Source organism: Pongo abelii, chromosome 1, assembly GCF_028885655.2.
Source record: "Pongo abelii isolate AG06213 chromosome 1, NHGRI_mPonAbe1-v2.0_pri, whole genome shotgun sequence".
Lineage (NCBI taxonomy): Eukaryota > Metazoa > Chordata > Mammalia > Primates > Hominidae > Pongo > Pongo abelii.
This window is the reverse complement of record NC_071985.2, coordinates 211906976-211927611: the sequence shown is the minus strand read 5'-3', so window position 1 is coordinate 211927611 and position 20636 is coordinate 211906976. Positions and strand designations below refer to the sequence as shown.

General features: G+C 41.8%; 1 protein-coding gene across 2 annotated transcripts in view; it reads right to left on the bottom strand.

Moving 5' to 3' along the window:
- Positions 1 to 4120: 4120 nt before the first annotated feature.
- USP48 (ubiquitin specific peptidase 48) overlaps positions 4121 to 20636 on the bottom strand; it is a 105855-nt gene continuing 89339 nt past the window's right edge. For both annotated transcript variants that reach the window (XM_054546749.2, XM_024255904.3), the window contains exons 23-27: positions 20033 to 20188; positions 14935 to 15060; positions 12131 to 12179; positions 5720 to 5746; positions 4121 to 4342 (exon numbers count right to left, since the gene is read on the bottom strand). In XM_054546749.2, the coding sequence (XP_054402724.1) occupies positions 4320 to 4342; positions 5720 to 5746; positions 12131 to 12179; positions 14935 to 15060; positions 20033 to 20188 (381 nt within the window). In that variant the 3' untranslated portion in view covers positions 4121 to 4319. The remainder of the gene's footprint in view (positions 4343 to 5719; positions 5747 to 12130; positions 12180 to 14934; positions 15061 to 20032; positions 20189 to 20636) is intronic.

Genomic DNA, 20636 nt, shown 5'->3' with positions numbered 1-20636 from the left:
GTTCTTAGCAATGACAATCAAAACAACTGAAGCTGCCCCTTTGGGGCAGAAACTGCCCATCACTGAGACATAAATCTTCAACATGCATTCTAAGCATGTTTCAAATACCTTTCGACGTGACCCTGCAAAAAAAAACACCGAATCGAGAAGGCTTGCAGTTTGGCCATTGGCTTCATTATCCTTATGGGCCAGGAGGAAAGATTTATGTAACAGGATGGTCGAACACCTGTCTAGTTATCATTTTAGCTGGAAGGGCTTGAAGTAAAAGGTAGTTTCTAAAGTTCTCAAAGAAGATGCTCCAGGTAGCTTTGCTAGGTGGTTACAAGACCTCTTTTTGAAGACTTGGAAAAGAGATTCCAACAGCATTTCCTCAGAAAGGCAACAGTTTTTCTAAATACAAAGAAAAATACAAAGCCTTTTACCTCAACAATATTTATTACTGTTTAATTTTCTGAGTGTAGTAAACAAAAATAGCAAATACTGCTGTTTTGAGAGATGAAGAAATTAAGGTAAAGCAAGATTAAGTCACTTTTCTTGGTTACAAGGTAAATGGTGAAATTATCTGTAAGACAGGTGGCCCAACTTCTACAACTCCACACTTTCAACACTTGCCTGTATGTTTATGTGCTATCTGGATAGCTAGCAGACTCCTTAGCCCAATTAACAGCCAGAATGGAGAAAAAAAAAAAAAAAAAAAAAAAAAAAAATCCAAGGTTTGAGATATATGGGATGGAGAAGTGGTTTTGTCTTCCAATGAGACTGTCTACCTGGCACACAGGACCTGACACAGAAATGTTGCTCAGGGAAATCAAGAAAGTGCTACCTACCATTTTACAAATGTTTGTAATTTTTACTTTAATGAAAAATGAGGGTTCGAATAATGTTGATAAATCCCCAGCCAGTATTTCTGCCTATAGAATGTCTAGGAGATGGATGTGTGTGTGTGTATTTGTGTGTGTGTGTGTGTGTGTGTGTGTTTTGGGTGGGGGTGGTGATGCCAGCTTTCAGAATTAGAAATGTTGTTGACAAAACCCTGCACTCTGGGGTGGGGGTGGGAGTATGGGGCGTTATCATAGATGTGCACTTTTTTTTTTTTTTTTGGTGACAGGGTCTCACTCTGTCACCCAAGTTGAGTGCAGTGGTGTGATCACAGCTCACCGCAGCCTCGACCTCCTGGGGTCAAGCAATTATCCTGCCTCAGCCTCCAGAGTAGCTGAGACCACCGGCATACCTGGCTAATTTTTGTTTTTTTATAGAGATGAAGTCTCACTATGTTTCTCAGGCTGGGAAAATCTTCTTAAAATGAAAATGCTGGCTTTTAATCTGCATGCACTCTGTTTGCAGTCCCCTGTTAACACTGAATGAGCTGAGGACTAAAGTACCCAAGAGAAAGGATATGATTCTGCCCCATGATTCTGTAACAGGAAAGACAGGCTTTCCTGCTCATTTCGCTTCAGCAGTTTGTTTAGACAGAGATAAATCATCCCTTGGGTTTTTAAAACAGGTTAATCAACCTGAGCATTAGATTCCAATATTAACCAGAGTCTGATGAACACATCTATGACCACACAGACTAACCAAAAGCACATTTAAAATAACCAAAAAATTCACTATGGATTATGATCCCACAGAAATAAAGGGACACTCGTACCTTTTTCATCTGGCAGGAAGGTAACAGTAATTCTAAACAATAGAGTTCATAAATACACAGAAAGATACTTACTCCCCAGGAAATGAAGACACCCAAATGCAGCCTATATTTCAGTTCGTGGTGACAATCTGTACCAGTGTAGTATGCTGACCACATTCGTTTGAGATTAAAGAATGGTTAGAAATATAAAGGGGAAAAGACCCCAGCTTCATAATACCTTATACAGGAGACTGATCTAATATAAAAAAGTACACATGCACGGCATTAGAACCCCAACACAAGGAGTCTCTGAACTTTTCACAGTCCAGAAGGCAAATGGACTCCATCTATTCGTAATTACAGACGAAATGAGAATCGGGCTTTAGGTCATACCCTTTACCTGTTTTCCCTGTACCAAGTAAGAAGGGTGGCAATGCAAAGCCATTCAATACAAGCATACGTTTTTTTGCAACTCTGCCTACTATGGGTGGGAGAGACCCCAGCCCAGGGGTTTCAAAGAGCACAGGAGTGGCCTGTGGATGCAGATTCCGATTCAGCGGGTCTAGGGCCTGAGCTCCTGCCTTTGTAACAAAGCTTCATAGCGTCACTGGAGCTGCTGGGCTGCAGTTACTTTCAGCAGTGCTGGCAGAACAAGGCAAGTTGTCAGAGCAGGAGGAAGATGACCCTGAGCCAAGGGCAGACTCTCGCAGCATCACCTGCTCACTCGGTGCCCACCCCACCCCTGGACAGAGATATTAAAGCCAGTACTCAGAGCAGGTACCAGCCTGAAAGATTTACAAAAGGCTGTTATTTCGTAGCATTGCAGGAGGAAAAAATACCCAAGTAACAAATTTCAAAACTGTTATCAACAGCAAATTGGGGAAAATGTATCAGATTTCTGGGGGCTACTAACATGTTTATGTCAATCCCCAAAAAGAACCTTCTCTGGCCTACAAGCTTCTTTGTAAGGAAAAGGAAGCAGCTTCATCAAGCATTATGCGAACTTTTATAAAAGTCTTTACCTTGGGAAAGAAGAAGTTTGTGTTATTAGTTTTAGGCTCCTGCATTCATTTCTTTGGAGCTAATAAAACAATGAGATCTAAAAATCAGGATCCATCAGCTCAACTTCAAGTCCTTCCCCTGTGCCAACCTCAAAGCCAGAACAGCTGGTCCCTTGGTTCCGCTCCAAGGATGGTTTCTGAGGGGGCTGTGTGCAGCTCTCACCTTCTCCCATAGGCTCATTAGAGACCCCCTGCCTCCTCAGGGGGCACAGACTGAAGACATTAGAAACACAGAGGGGAAACACAAACACGAAGTTATAATTTTACCAAATGGCCGTAATTACTCTGACAAAAGGAGGTATTCAAAAGGGATGCTGCCAAGGTTATCGGGTCTCAAATCAAAATCTGCATTCCCCATCCATGATCTGAGTTCACATTTTCATGAAAGGGGAAAAAGCCTTGCACAAACCCAAGGCCAAGAAAAATGTTAACAAGAGAGATGCCTAAGCTAGCATCTCAGCCACAAACTTACACATATGGACTCAACAGAGAAAACTTTTTTTTTTTTAAAGGAAAAACTCCAGTCTTAAGTTCAATTAAAAAAACCCTTCAATATTCTTAAGAATATTGCTTCGGTTATGTGTTGCTAAGAATGATAATCCTGAGTTAGATGGACAGCACATCCTCATCCATATACTCTTTTCCTTTTTTAAACAATGATCTAAGAGATCCTCTCAGGGCATTTTGGAAGAATGCTTTCAAAAAGAGAACTGAGGTCCAAGAAACAGTGACATGGAGGATAGGAAGAACAAATTTTATAGAAACCTTGTGTTATCCAAATGTACTTCAGTCTGATTTACTCTTCTGATAGGTAGTCAGATTTTTTATTTTCAAACATGCCAGGTGCATTTCCCACTTTTGAATAACAGCAAAACCGGAAGAGGATGCTTTCACACATAATAAATGTTCTCCATCCTTTCTGAAATGCACCAAAGCAAAAAGCCTCTGAAGTCAAAAAATGAGACATAATTCCTTGCTCATTGCAGGAGACATGCAGGTGCCCCCTCCTTTACCCAATACCAAGAGACAGACGGCCAGGCAGGTGTAAGGCGGGTGGCGCTGCAGCTGACATGGAGAAGAGTCTAAATCTGAAGATACTTTTCCACACTTAGGACAAGTTCTTCACTTTCATGCTTTATTGAAAGTAGAATATGAATCAAAGACAGGCATTGGTAAGCAGGTTATGTCTCTAAAATTACTTTTTGTTCAGAGCAGAATGTTGTCCCATCTACTTGATACAATCCTTTATGGACCAACGCATCTGGTATGAAACTCGAGCAAGGAAATATAACAGAACTTTATTCCCCTCCCACGACTATAAATCTCATATGTAAACATGATTTACTATTACTGCTACTAAACTTGTTCCATCTTTACTTGCCCCCTCCCACCCACCACCCCCCTTAAATATAAAATTGGAAACATTTCCTTCAAGTCTGATGTCCATCAGTGCAATCTGCTTTATTTGACATAAGGCATTTGGGACAGTCACGTTTGAATGGATTTCTGCCTTTTGGAAGGGGCATGTAATGGTTTAATTCTTAAATCCACCTTTGCTTTAATGCCCTAACATGTCAAACTCCTCTTCCCCTCTGGTCATTTCTTAGCAGTCAGCAAGTATTCAAAGATTAATGTCCAAGAAGACCAGTACCTGGGAAAAGAAACACACGTGGAGGGATAGTTGTGAACTACAGATTCAAAGTTCATGGATTCCATTTACCAAGAACACATCATCAACAGGGAGCATCCAATTTAATAAATGAACACAGCAGCACCTTGGTGTGGGAGGATAAGACAAAATACCAGCAGACTCCAGGCTCTCCGATAAATCACATTTCTGTTGAAAGCCATGTGCTTCCTAAGTGTATCTTCACACAAACTAACCAGATTTTATTGATTGTTTCATTTAATGACCATTTTTCTTTTTTGAAACAGTTTCACTCTTGTCGCCCAGGCTGGAGTGCAGTGGTGCAATCCTGGCTCACTGCAACCTTCATCTCCCAGGTTCAAGCAATTCTCCTGCCCAGCCTCCTAAGTAGCTGAGATTACAGGTGCATGCCACCATGCCTGGCTAATTTTTGTTATTTTTAGTAGAGATGGGGTTTCACCATGTTGGCCAGACTGGTCTCAAACTCCTGACCTCAAGTGACCCACCCGTCTCAACCTCCCAAAGTGCTGGGATTACAGGTGTGAGCCACCGTGCCCGTCCAATGACCATTTTTCATAAAGACATTTTTTGCTTTGTTTTGACCCCATCAGGAGTCCCTTTGTAATGGTAACATGCAGACAACAAAGCTGCAGCAAGAGGAAGACTTTATTTCGGCCAGTAGATTTGTCTCTCATTTGCTTTAGCAAGGAATACCTGGTATGTGATTCAAAGTCATTCCTTAGCAAAATCACAACCTGCCAGGGGCTTCTGGAGTGGCCCGCAAAGAATCAAGACAGCAACAGGAAAATCCGAAAACGTCAGAGGTCTGTATTTGATGACTTCTTGAATATTATCGGTGTGCACAACTACATGGCCCAGATGTAGTACGAGCACCACCGTGTCTCCTCTTGAAGTAATAATCCAACAAATGCCTTAATGCTAAGTGATTAATTAAATCTTTTCACTGGACCTGATAAAACCTGACAAATTCTTCTACCACTAATTCTTAATAGTTACACACAAACTGTTTTGCTCTAGGAGGGGACTTGATAGGAAGAACTGGGAAAAGGTTAAAAATAAATCTTGAAATGCCACTAGCTAATTTCCCAACCTCCCACAAAATGAGAAAGGGAAGGCCAAATGGACATCTGGCAAGAAACAGTTCTAACACACAAGCCCCAGCTGAGGCCCCATCTGAGGCCTGAGTGTTGAAAAAGATAATGAAGAAGCTTGAGTAAGAAATGCATTTAACTAAAATTAATTTCAGTCATGAGACTCAGATTGGATTAAAATTTAAAATCAAATTATAGCCTTCGCTTTAACAGAAAATTACAGGATGACTCTGACATTCATGAACAAAACATGACAAATGTAACTTACCTTTAAACCCTTCTTCTGGCATACAAACTGAAAAAAAAGAAAAAAAGAAGAATTCCAAATTGAAAAGATTGTCGTGACAGACAGTAATAAGATCACTTCAATGCTTAAAGACAAAAGTTTAAAATAACTTTTGATTACCTTAGTCACCTGTAATAATCACCTTTGAAGTTACGGATGTTATTAATTTCAGAACAATCTTTGTTTCTGTTTTTATCAAAGCAATACGTATGCATCATTTAAAAAGTCAAATACTGACAGGACAAGGTTTGTAACTAGGGCACACCTTGTGCACGACTCTAGGAGTGGCCTGGGGGGAAGCCATGTAACTGACTCCTCCAGAGCTGTCTCTCTCCCCTTCCTCCTCCCATTCCCAAGTTCTGGAAGGAGTCACTTTTGACTCACACAGCAGCTTCTTCTGGTATTTAGCCTATTTCTAAATAACATGCTTTTCATAATTTTATTTATTTACTTCTTTTTTTTTTTTGAGAGGGAGTCCAGCTCTGTCACCCAGAATGGAGTGCAGTGGCATGATCTCGGCTCACTGCAACCTCTGCTTCCTGGGTTCAAGCAATTCTCCTGCCTCAGCCTCCCAAGTAGCTGGGATTACAGGCGCCCACCACCACACTTGGCTAATTTTTGTATCTGTAGTAGAGACAGGGTTTCACCACATTGGCCAGGCTTGTCTCGAACTCTTGACCTCAAGTGATCCGCCGCCACGGCCTCCCAAAGTGATGGGATTACAGGAGTGAGCCATCGTGTCTGGCCTACTTCATAATTTTAGATAAAATCTAATTAATTCTTCAGTGAAGGATACAAACAGCTGTTTTACCACTTACATAGCACCCGCCCCTGACCCATCTTCCTGATGAAGTGGTGTTTGTTGTTCTTAAGCCAGTCTCCAGCGCTGGCATTACTTTTTACGCCATTAATACTGGTCACAGTTGAATGCCTTGGTGCACGTTGGTTATATTTACTACATGGTATGACTTGGTCTTTCTGGGCTTGGTAACTACTGAATTACTGATGTGTTTCATTTTCTCTGTATTTATCTCCAATTCACGTGTAAATTCTTAAAGACCTGTAACCTCTTGAAGACAGTCATCATCCCTTCCACTTTTCCTTGTGGCATCCCTTCCTGAAGCTCGCATCCCACCACTCCAATATGGATCAGGTGTCTTCGCTGCCTGCTGAAGAACAGCAGTTCTGAGACTTCCCTTCACCATCTTCTAGGGCATCTTATCCTAGGCTGATCCCCTATTTATTTACTGGGTCCACTGTTGATTCTTTCTTGATTTAATGTTTAAGAAGAAGAACACATCCTCACACAGTATCATGGCAGATGGTGCATTACAGATCAATCTTTTGAGGCCTTGAATATGTTCAAGGGGCCATCAGGTGTGAGGGTTACAGACTTCTAGATTGGAACTCGCTTTCCCTCAGGATCTTGCGGGCACTGCTCTATTATCTCGTCTTCCTGACTTCATCCTGTGAGTTTGACTGGCTTTCCCTCCTACTTTTAGATGCTTTCATGACCGTCTTACTCTTAGTTTTTTACTTACTATATCAAACCCAGGGTACAATCATTTTTTACATTTCCATGAACTCTTTTCTATGCTCCAAATGTTCCTTTTATATAGTTCCTCTTCCTATTGTTTGCTTTTTTTTTTTTTTTGCCATTATTTATAGGTTATTTCCCAGCTTTCTTATGCTTCCTATGCTATTTCCTCGACATATCTTGGTCCCAGGCTCTCATTGCTCAACTATCTGACTGCTCATATCTACTTATGAGGTACTAAAAAGATTTCTGGGCCGGGCGCAGTGGCTCACGCCTGTAATCTCAGCACATTGGGAGGCCGAGGCAGGCGGATCATGAGGTCACGAGTTCCAGAGCAGCCTGGACAACATAGTGAAACCCTGTCCCTACTAAAAATACAAAAATTAGCTGGGCATGGTGGCAGGCACCTGTAGTCCCAGCTACTTGGGAGGCTGAGGCAGGAGAATCGCTTGAACCTAGGACGGGGAGATTGCAGTGAGCCAAGATCGTGCCACTGCACTCCAGCTTGGGCAACTGTGAGACTCCAACTCAGAAAAAAAAAAAAAAAGATGTCTGAAAGCTCTGTTCAGTGGGCACTGGTGGGATTGACTAAAGGGTGCCTGGGACATGAACCAGCTTTAAAAAAAAATACAAACAAGGCCAGGTGCAATAGCTCACATCTGTAATCCAAGCATTTTGGAAGGCCGAGATGGGCAGATCACCTGAGGACAGGAATTTGAGACCAGTTTGGCCAATATAGTGAAACCCCGTCTCTACCAAAAATACAAAAGTTAGCCAGGCATGGTGGCGCATGCCTATAGTCCCAGCTACTACTCAGGAGGCTTAGCCAGGAGAATCACTTGAACCCCAGAGGCGGAGGTTGCAGTGAGCCGTACTGCACTTCAGCCTTTTGAGACTCCATCTCAAAACAATAAAAAATAAAAACCAAACGTAATATTTGTACATATTTATGGGGAACAGCTTATATTTTGATACATGCATACAGTGTATAATGATTACATCAGGGTATTTAGTATATCCATCACCTTGAATATTTATTATTTCTTCTTTTTTGAGACAGGGTTTCAATCTGTCACCCAGGCTTGAGTGTAGTGGCATGATCACAGCTCACTGCAGCCTCCAACTCCCGGGCTCAAGCAATCCACCCACCTCAGCTTCCCAAGTATCTGAGACCACAGGTGCGAGCCACCATGCCTGGCTATTTTTTTAAAATTTGTAGTAGAGACAGGGTCTCACTATGTTGCCCAGGTTGGTCCTGAACTCTTGGGTTCAAGTGATCCACTGCACCCGGCCTATCATTTCTTTGTGTTGGGAACATTGCCTTATCTTTTCTTCTAGCTCTTTTGAAATATACAACATATCACCCTACTGTACTATTGAATACCAGAACTTATTCTTTCTATCAAATTGTATGTTTGTACCCATTAACCAACCTCCCTTCATATGGCCCCTTTCCCATCCACTCATAACTATCTTTCTACAGCCAAAAGATCAGCTTTTTTAGCTCCTACATATGAGTGAGAAAATACAGTATTGTCTTTCTGAGCCTGGCTTATTTCACTTAACATAATGTCCTCCAGTTCCACCCATGTTGCTACAAATGACAGGATTTCATTTTTTTAATGGCTGAATAATAGTATCCCATTGTATGTCTACATATAAATATAACATATCAAGGCATCTACTGATGGACATGTAGGTTGATTCCATACCTTGGCTTTTGTGAACAGTGCTGCAATAAACATGAGAGTGCAAATATCCTTTTGATACACTGATTTCTTTTCCTTTGGATAAATACCACTAGTGGGATTGCTGGATCATATGGTAGTTATATTTTTAGTTTTTTGAGAAACTTCCATACTGTTTTCCATAATGGCTGTACTAATTTACATTCCCACCAAAAGTCCGTATAAGAGTTCCCTTTTCTCTGCATCCTAGTTACATGTTATTGTCTTTTTGATAATAGCCATGCTAACTGATAAGATGGTATCTCACTGTGATTTTGATTTGCATTTCCCTAATGATTAGTGATGCTGAGCATCTTTCATACACCTATTGGCCATGTTTATGTCTTCTTTTGAGAAATGTCTATTCAGATCCATTGCCTACTGTTTAATGAGATTATATTTTCTCCCATTCTACAGGTTGTCTCTTCAACTCTGCTGATTATTTCCTTTGCTGTGAAGAAGCTTTTTAGTTTAATATAGTCCATTTGGTTATTTTTGGTTTTGTTCCCTGTGCTTTGAGGTCTCAGCTAAAATCTCTGTCTAGACCAATGTTTGACAGCATTTCCCCCATATTGAATTCTAGCAATTTCATAGTTTCAAGTCTTACATTTAAGTCTTTAATCCATTTTGAGTTGATTTTAATATATAGTGAGAGACAGAGGTCTAGTCTCATTTTTCTGCATATGGATATCCAGTTTTCCCAGCAAAATTTAGTGATGAGGGTGCCCTTTCCCCAGTGTATGTTCTTGGTGCCTTTGTCATAAATTAGTTGGCTGTAAATACATGAATTTATTTTTGGGTTCTTTATTCTGTTCCATTGTCCTATGTTTTTATGCCAATACCACGCTGTTTAGGTTACCATAGCTTTGTAGTATATTTTGAAACCAGGTAGCATGATGCCTCCAGCTTTGTTCTTTTTGCTGAGGATTGATTTGGCTATTCAGGGTCTTTTGTGGTTCCATATGAATTTTAGGATCGTGTTTTTCTATTTCTGTGAGGAATGTCATTGGTATTTTGATAGGAATTGCATTTAATCTGCAGGTTATTTTGGGTAATATGGTCATTTTAACAATATTAATTCTTCTGATCCATGAGAACAGGATGTCTTTCCATTTGTTTGCGTCTTTCAATTTCTTACATTAGTGTTTTGTAGTTTTCCTTGTAGAGGTCTTTCACCTTCTTGGTTAAATTTATTCCTAGGTATTTAATCTTATTTTTTTTTGTAGCTACTATTATTGAAATTGCTTTCTTCTTTTTTTTTTTTTTTTGAGATGGAGTCTCTCTGTCATTCAGGCTACAGAGTGAGTGCAGTGCTACGATCTTGGCTCACTGCACCCGCTGGGTTCAAGCAATTCTCCTGCCTCAGCCTCCCTAGTAACTGGGATTACAGGCATGCGCTACCACGCCTGGTTAATTTTTGTAATTTTAGTAGAGATGGGGTTTCACCATGTTGGCCAGGCTGGTCACGAACTCCTGACTTCAACTGCTGCTCCACTTGCCTCGCCCTCCCAAAGTGCTGGGATTATAGGCATGAGCCACTGCACCCAGCTGCTTTCTTGATTTCTTTTTCAGCTAGTTCTTATTGGTGTATAGTAATGCTGCTAATTTTTGCATGTTGATTTTTGTTAGGCGAACATGATAATCACTACACTACAGAAACTCACTTTGTACACTGATTTTTGTATCCTGCAATTTTACTGAATGTTTATCAGTTGTTATAAGAGTGTTTTGGTGGCGTCTTTAGGATTTTCTACATATATAAGATCATGTCAGCCTGGCACGGTGGCTCATGCCTGTAATCCTAGCATTTTGGGAGGCCCAGGTGGCCAGATCACAGGGGGCCAGAGAGTTCGGGACCAGCCTGGCCAATATGGGAAATCCTCATCGCTAGTAAAAATACAAAAATTAGCTGGGTGTCATGGCACATGCCTGTAGTCCCAGCTACTCAGGAGTCTGAGGCACAAGAATTGCTTGAACCCAGGAGTGGTGGCTGCAGTGAGCTGAGATGGTGCCACTGCACTCCAGTCTGGGCAACAGAGACTCTAAAAAAAAAGCATATCATCTGCAAAGAGGGACCATTTGACTTCCTCTTTTCCAATTTTGCATGCTTTTTACTTATTTATCTTGCCTAATTGCTCTTGCTAGGACTTCCAATACTATGTTGAATAAGAGTAGTGAAAATGGCTCTCCTTGTCTATTCCAGTTCTTAGAGGAAAGGCTTTAAGCTTTTTGCCATTAGGTATGATGTCACCTGTGGGTTTCTCACATATGGCCTTTATTATATTGAGGTATGTTCCTTCTGTACTTAATTTGTTGAGTTTTTACCATGAAGGGATGTTGAATTTTATCAAATGCTTTTTCTTTGTCTATTAAGATGATCATATGATTTTTGTCCTTCATTCTGCTGATGTGATATATTGATTTGCATATGTTGAACCATCCTTGCATCCCTGGGAGAAATCTCACTTGATCATACAGAACCAGACTTTTTACATCCATTGGTTATTTTCTTGACTAGTTTCCCTGGAGAGAAATCCCTTCCCACCTGAGGGAGGGTAAGTAATGGGCTGCCCGAATTTGAGCAAAGGGCTAAGAGATGGTCTCCTATTTGGTATAGGCTTCATTCCCACCTTTCTAGTTTAATTTTTCCAAGTGTGGAAACACGTAATTCTGGGTGCCCATCTGAGGTCCAGGTGGAGATAGGGAAGTGACAAGGATGTGAAGGGTAGAGAGTTGTCTAACTGCTTCTTATACAGTTTTCCAAACAAGTATCGTGTTATCTTGTTTTTAGGCTCACAATTCATTCCCACCTTCGGAGGTACCTAGGCCTCTAATTTGTGTGTGCCTGTCTGGGGCACTGCAATTTGACTTAGTTTTGCTTCTTGTTGACCTCCTCCACAGGCAGAGCTCACATTTATTTCAGTTTCCTCAGGTTAGCTTTCCAAGTTTTTGTAGATATCTTTCCCTCTTTTCTATGATCTTTTAAGACAATGTATTCTACTGTAACAACATGTGGCAGCTTTTTTCAAGGTTCAAAGTAAAAGCATTGTACACTAAAGCTTCAATATCTAAAATCCCACCTCCGTCTAAAACCTAATCAACAGATTCCTATAACAAATTCATCTTTACCTTGCATGACATCATCCATTGCAGCATAATCTGCAATTGGTTCATCAGCCTAGAAAACAAATGAAGACAATTCAAACCACAAGGGAGTGGGAGTCTGAAATTTGAAGTATGGCCCATGATTCAACTACTGATATTGCTAAAAGATACAAACACACTGTCCAGTAGATAACTCAGTTTGAGCCACAGCCAGCAGTGTCCAGGTTTAACAGCGGATGCCCTGCTGGCTATGGGTCTAGAGTCAACATCTCAGAAATGGTATACTGTGTGTGTGAAGAGGAAAGGCAGGGGGACTATTTTCCCATTCTTAAAGACATCTTTACTTTAGACATGGAAATGTTTAGACACCCTGGTACTAAAGACTGATAAAACCAATGTGAGCTAAGATACTGGTAATGGCAGTGAGGGGTACAAATAAAAAGTTAGACTGGTCTTCTTAGAATACCAATTAGGTTAAAATTATACTTTTGTCCCACTTCACCAGCAAGAACAAGATACCCATTTCCTTTTTAGGAGGAAGCTTATGATGCCTGAGCTTATGATAAGGTTAGCTGCAAGGATAATGAGGCCAATGACCAGTACAGACTCTAGCTGCCCATGTGAAGTACAAACCGTTCAACAATACAGGCTGTTTTAGGACTTTAGACAGGATCATTAGGATCTAGCAACTCAATGTGTTTTCAAAACCATTTCACAGAACTTATACTTCCAGGAAATGCAGAATGTTAAACAGAGGGAGGGGTTAGGTGGTGGGATGAGGGGTGTGTGTGCATGGATGGGGTAGATATGTCTGCCTCATCATTCCAGGGCCTAACTTTATCACACCAGAACAGGGGCTCCAAGGTTTGAAAAGCATACATTTCACAGTTCAAAATAAAAAACCTGAACAATGATTCTACCACATGATGTGGTGGTATTTGGCACAGCAGGGATTCTTTTGGCCAAGAAGAAACGAAAGAGGCAATGGGAAGCAACAAAGTTAGGCCCTTAGGGATGGTAGAATTGGGCAAATGAGGCTGGTTCAATGACTTTTCTTTCTTTCTTTTTGAGACGGAGTCTCCCTCTGTTGCCCAGGCTGGAGTGCAGTGGCGCAATCTCGGCTCACTGCGACCTCCACCTCCCGAGTTCACGCCATTCTCCTGTCTCAGCCTCCCGAGTAGCTGGGATCACAGGTGCCCACCACCACGCTTGGCTAATTTTCTTGTATTTTTAGTAGAGATGGGGTTTCACCATGCTGGCCACGCTGGTCTTGAACTCCTGACCTCGTGATCCACCCACCTCAACATCCCAAAGTGTTGGGATTACAGGCGTGAGCCACTGCGCCCAGTGAAAGTAGGGGCTTCTAAGACACTGTCAAAGAAAAGTCACTGAGGCCTGGCACAGTGGCTCACGCCTGTAATCCCAGCACTCTGGGAGGTGAGGAGGGCAGATCACCTGAGGTCAGGAGTTTGAGACCAGCTTGGCCAACATGGTGAAACCCTGTCTCTACTAAAAATACAAAAAATTGGCTGGGTGTGGTGGCACACGCCAGTAATCCCAGATACTTGGGAGGCCGTGGCAAGAGAACTGCTTGAATCTGGGAGGTGGAGGTTGCAGTGAGCCGAGATTGTGCCACTGCACTCCAGCCTGGGCAACACAGCGAGACTCCATCTCAAAAAAAAAAAAAAAAAAAAAAAAAAAAAAAAAAAAGAAGCCCCTACTTTCTACATCTACTAAATCCAAAACCAATTTCCATGCCTTGGACAGAATCCCATTAAGTTGTGTATTTTGACTGTTATGACAGAACCTTGTGTTTTACCCTTGTTACCTAGCTTGGCTGGCTAATACTTTTGAACCAAAAGGAAAAGAGGAGATACTTTAATACTATGATGTATGGTTAAGCAATTCTGCTGAACCGGAAGTTAGGGAAAAGGTTACAGAGGAGGCTGAATCTACTTTTAACTAAGAAAAACTATGAAAATCTCAGCAGAGTTAGATTTTAAAGTATAAAATAAGTTACTATTTGCATTGGTCATAAGTCTATCTTCTACCCATTTTTTGCTTTTTTTTTTTTTGTGGGAGCAGCATTTCAAATTAAGTTGCAGACATCAGTATCATTAGTGTGGTTTTAAGAACAGATCCATCCAGTCCAAAAAAAAGGAAAAAAAAAAAAAAAAGTTGGGGGGGCGGGGGGTTGGAGGGCATTGGGGAGGGGACACCACAGAAACTTTGTGACCTGAGACCAGATCACTCAGCTTTCCCCTTTGGAATGAGAGTCAATCCTCAGTGCTCAGAGGGCCACAACCCAATATCACTCCCTTCCTCCCAGTCTGAGGGGAATGAAAACTAGATCTGTATCTGGAGAATAATGGGGGCCCTTGTGACAGAAAATCAAAAGGGAAAAATCAGGTCTGGAGCTTAGCAGTTGGGTGAGTGGGATTTATACCACTGCCCTGCCCTACCAGGGAACAGGAAAGTAATGGTGTACCCTGATCCCACAAAGGCATAGAAACTGATCTAGGTGATCCAGGAAAGGCCAAGGAAAGCCTTCACTTTCACCTTCTCAGGGTACCAGCAGTTGCTGAAGCTGTGGTGTAACATCACCTACTATAACACACAAGAACAAGATATGATGATGTCCTGACGTCCTCTAAGTCTCCTGGGGCTCAGCCAGAGCTGGGCTGAGCTGCAAAAACCCACAGCAGTCATTTACCACTACCCTCTGCTAAAGACTCAAGGCATCCTTTAACCACCATTTCACACAGTTTACACATAGTTATGTAACATGTAAAACTTTGAGTTCTTCAGCTAAGGAGCTGTTTACTTACCTTCAATAAAATGACAGATTCAGGAATGACGCCAAGGGTGCCTAGGGTGGCACAGTCATCACTTAAAATCTTTCCATCAATCGACAAATTCTGGTCAAAAGGAGCAACTGAAAATGCATGCATGATCTGTGCCAATATAAAAGAGACAAAGTCCGTATAATGCAAAATACTAAGACTTATACCCTATTTAAATAAATTATGCATGGATTCTTAAAAAAAAAAAAAAGGCTTCAGAGTACAAAACCACTATTGCTTACAGTCAGCCTACTTGTTATACTCCTACTGAGGCTATCGTCCCTATATATCCGGGAACATCCTTAAGAGGTCTGGTAGAGTATTAGGAAACAATTACACATATAGATGCATTTGTTCCTTACCTTACCAGCTTCCCAAGGATGGAGGTGTGGGGAAATAAAATGAGTAAAAAGTGGGGCTGGGCTGATGGCTACTCTGAGGCTTGGGCAAGGTCATCACTGTCACCTCATCTTTCCCAGGCCCCATATCCTTTCATCAACAAGTCAAGTCCAAATTCTTTCTTTTTTTTTCTTTTCTTTTTTTTCTTTTTTTTTTTTTTTGCTGAGACAGGGTCTCACTCTGTCACCCAGGCTGGAGTGCAGTGGCGTGATCACGGCTCACTGCAGCCTTGAACTCCCAGGCTCAAGGGATCCTCCCACCTAAGCCTTCTGAGTAGCTGAGACTACAGATGTGTGCCACCATGTCTGGCTGATTTTTTATTTTTTTTTTTGTAGACATGAGGTCTTGCTATGTTGCCCAGGCTGGTCTCGAACTCTTAGACTCAAGCAATCCTCCCAGCTTAGCCTCCCGAAGTGCAAAGATTACAGGCATGAGCCATTGCACCTGGCCCAAAATTCTTCCTTAAAACCGTCTTTAAATTCTCTCCTTTGTTCTTATTCCTTTAGCAAATGGCCTGGAGTATATAATTCAGCCTTTGGAACTGTCAAATATTCTTAGACTGAGTTTTGTCTCTAGGAAGCAAAATATGAATTTCTGAAGGGTAGGGACCACATGCCCCACCCCAGTTCTGGCCAAGTGTTAAAAATTAAATATGGCCGGGTGCAGTGGCTCATGCCTATAATCCCAACACTTTGGGAGGCCGAGGCGGATGAATCACCTGAGGTCAGGAGTTCGAGACCAGCCTGACCAACATGGTGAAACCCCATCTCTACTAAAAATACAAAATTAGCTGGGTGTGGTGGCACATGCCTGTAATCTCAGCTACTCGGGAGGCTGAGGCCAGAGAATTGCTTGAACCCAGGAGATGGAGGTTGTGGTGAGCTGAGATCGTGCCATTGCACTCCAGCCTATACAACAAGAGCGAAACTCCCATCTCAAAAAAAAAAAAAAAAAAAAAAATTAAATACATTCCAGATGAGTGTGGTGGCTCATGCTTGTAACACCAGCACTTTGGGAGGCTGAGGGGCAGGTGGATCACCTGAGGTCAGGAGTTCAAGACCAGCCTGGCCAACATGGCAAAACCCTATCTCTACCAAAAATACAAAAATTAGCTGGGAGTAGTGCCATGTGCCTGTAATCCTAGCTACTTGGGAGGCTGAGGCAGGAGAATCACTTGAACCCGGGAAGCAGAGGTTGCAGTAAGCCGAGATTGCACCACTGCACTCCAGTCTGGGCAAAAGAGCAAGACACTGTCTCAAAAATAAATCATACATACATTCCAAAATACTGGTATACATAATATTTAAATGTTTTTACAAATTCAGAAAGGTTTGTTTTTTAAATTTTATCATTTCTGGGTCATGTTTACCTCTGGAGGGCAAGGAGAAGTTGGGCTCAGAGAGGCAAACACAGGTAACCTTCAATGACACTGTTTTAATTCTTAACTCAGTAGACAAGTTCAAGAATATTCATATTAGTATGCTTTTTAACTTACCCATAAAATGCATGCTATTACATGTATCTTATATTACACCAACACCCATGATGTCATGGGAAAAGCACTCTGCCCTTTCCTGCACTCTATTCTTTGGATGTGGAAAGACAAAACGAGCCTCACAAATCAACCCTGAACTGTGTGTGTAACAGGGCCCAAGAGCTTGACAGGCCAGTGTGATGGGGACCAGAAAAGTGATTTTAATAATGGCACCAAAGACAAATAAGAACAAGGATAACAGCACTGGCCTCCGCCCTAACTGCTGGGACAGAATCTTACCTGGATTTTTCAAAAGAACATTAGCGCCCGAAAAGCAGGCAGGGATGGACTAGCCAGAGATCTGTGGCTAGCAATGAAAAGTGCACTGGCACCATCAATGGCCTTCATGAAGCAATAAGCAGGAAGTACTGACAGGACAGTTCTATCCAAACGAGCTCAGCATGCAAACATCAAGCAGAGGCATATCCAGCCCTATACCAGCAAATGTTCCGAAACCATGAAGATCGAGCAGAGCTATGGTGGATGTGTGTGATGCTAACTTAACACGGATAACGTCACAGCTGCTGGACTGTAGAAATGCTTGCTCATGCGCCTAAATGCTAAGTGTTTTTGTACTACCCTATGAAACTGGACAAATAGCAAATACTTCTAGACACAAGTGCCACAACTGAGGGACTGACGTTCACACATTATATTCTGAGAACGGACAAGGACATTGAGATGCTGTCAACAACTAATGAAACATTTATTAAGAAGCTACCATGTGTCAAGTACTGTTCTAGGTGTTGATAATATGAAAGTGAATAATCCCGCCCTGGAGGGGTTCCCAGGAGTGAGGTCAAAACAAAGTTGTGAGGATGGCAGCAGAAGGTATGTGCAGGATCTAGCGAGCACAGGGGGACAGTCAGTTCCATGAAAGGGGCCAAGACAGGTTTCACAGAAGAGTCAATATGAAAGATGAACACATGCTTCTAGTGAGAAGATGGAACAGGCCAACCAAGGCAGGGAGGCCTACGGTAAAATAATCCTTAAACTCTAAGTGCTAGGAGAATGCTTCGGTATAAAGAATATGATAGAGGTCTGCTTAACAAGTAGATGTGGCATTCCTGGTCTATGGAGCCTAACAGGAACCATGAAAACCCTGATGCTATCAGGGAGTGGCTCTCCTCTGCTTGCGATGGTGTGTGGGGCTGAAAAAAGAAAATACAGAAGCAATCGCCTCAGCTGCCAGCCACTTCACCTCTGTGCCAAAATATTCTGCTTTCTCAGGCAGGCAATACCACCCACCCACTAAAGATCTATCTTTGGGAAAATGAAATAATACAACTAAACACTGCACATCTTTTGAGAAAGGAGATGAACAAATTGTACTTCATTAACCTCATGGGATCAAAGGTGGATGAATTACCGATTAGACACAGCAAGCTTTGTAAGGTTTCAAGCAAACCTTACACACTCTGATGCTATCCACACTGCCAGGCAAATAGGCTCACATCTAGTTGAAGCTTCACAAGCTCCCACCACTATGTAGTGAGGGGAAAGACCTTCCACTGCCCTTTCTTTGACTCTGTTTGGCCCGCAGTGGTCCCTGAAGCAAGAGTGGGAGACGAGAGAGTCATTCAGGAAGAGCACCTCTGGGGGCTGTGTGAACAGCTGCCATCTTCTAGCAGCTCATTTGGGCAGGTACATGCTCTCAGATGGAAGGGTTATTTCTGCTGACTTCTGGTTTATTCTTCAAAAATCGTAGTCCATAATAAAAGCAGCACAGGCTTTAAAAAATGTCTTTATGCACAGGGGCTCTTTCTGTAATTTAAAGGTTTTGAATGTTCGAGGTTTCCCAATGACAGGCAGAAAGCCAGTGATAGAAACAAGGTTTCTTAGATGTAAAAGGTACAATAACAGAGTAAAGATATTATGCCAACACACTTATTTTCAGAGCCATGGGTTCAACTAAGGGAAATACTGTTGTCAGGACAATCTGGAATACATAACACCGTCAAAGGAGGCCTGTACTTTTGCCTCAATTACAATGATAAATATCAGCAACAAGAAAAATGTGTAACCAGTAAACTATGCCACATAAGAGTAGCAAAGGAGGAAATTTGGTCAACTTTTTGGATATCTATCAGTGACTGAAACAGATTAGGGGCCAGATTTTTTCATGGACATCTTGAATTTATCAGTTCCTTCTGCCTAGGGTTTGAGATTTACCACTGGAATGCTTATTTATAGCACTTCAATATTGATACCAAGATATAACAGTATCATGAAACCATTTCATAATGCCTGCACTACAGCCATGGAACTGATCTGTAAAGCAATGCATGCTTTGGGGGGGATGGAGAGGACATACCTAAAATAAATCTATATAACAATTTGGAAAACATCACTGCATAAAGAAAGGTAAAGATAATTTTAAAACTCTATCAAGGCCGGGAACGGAGGCTCACGCCTGTAATCTCAGCACTTTGGGAGGCTGAGGCGGGTGGCAAACGAGGTAAGGAGTTCAAGACCAGCCTGGCCAAGATGGTGAAACCCTGTCTCTACTAAAAATACAAAAATTAGCTGGGTGTGGTGGTACTCACCTGTAATCCCAGCTACTCAGGAGGCTGAGGCAGAGAACTGCTTGAACCCGGGAGGCAGAGGTTGCAGTGAGCCAAGACGGCACAACTGCACTCCAGCCTGGGCGACAGAGTGAGGCTCTGTCTCACACACACACAAAAAAAAAACCAAAAAAACCTCTATCAAATAGATTTATCTGCCACCAAAAATACTGTGACAGCCTAGTGAATAAGCAATCACTAATCACTAATAATAAGCTGCCTTTTATCTCCCATTAAATTTCACAGCGGTTCCTGGTAACAGGCTCCAATACCTATTAAGTGGTCAAAGAAAAGCATACAGCACAATAAAGTGAGAGAACAGTTATCCTGGCACAACCTCGACATGTGACAAATTAAGTGGTTCCCAATGTTTCTCATTATTGGAAAGCTATTGCAGTACCAGCCCAAGTTTCCAGAACCCAAAATTCACTTTCATCTTCACAAAAAGATTTTTGGCTATTTTGAAAACTTTAAGTCTTTTGGAAAAAAACACAGATACATACATATATGTAAATACAGGTGGAAAGCAGGAATTCATAAAGGCCTTCTTAAGTCCAGAGCAAACTTGAACAAATGTTTTCCTCACCTGAATTTTCAATTCTTTTAATGTCTGATTAGCAGAAACGAGAAGTGCTTTCTCACCACGAACTTTTCTATGTCGCATACTTCGGCGAATAACTTGCTTTTGATAGGCTATATAATTTTGATGGGATATCTTTTGCCGCTTTGTTCCACCATTGCTCTATAATAAAGATTGGAAATGAAGAAAGCACTGAAATTAACCACAATGTGACCCTTGCTCATGAAGTTTTTCAGGTAAACAAAAGCTGTTTACTTATTGGTCCCTTAACCATTTGAAATTCAATGTAAACAATGAGTAGAGACTAACAAAACTTTCTTACCAGGCTCACATATAATTGATAAAAGAAAATAATGAGTAATACACACCTCTAAGTGCATGTAAGTGGTTTAAATATTTGTTACAAGACACATTTAAGGTTTGGTGAGGGGGATCACACCTATAATCCCAGGAGTTCAAGACCAGCCTAGGCAACATATTAAGACCCATCTCGACCAAAAATTAGCCAGGTGTGGTGGCATGAGGCTGTAGTCCCAGCTACTTGGAGGCTGAGGCAGGAGGATCATTTGAGCCCAGTAGTTCCAGGCTGCAGTGAGCTACAATCGCACCA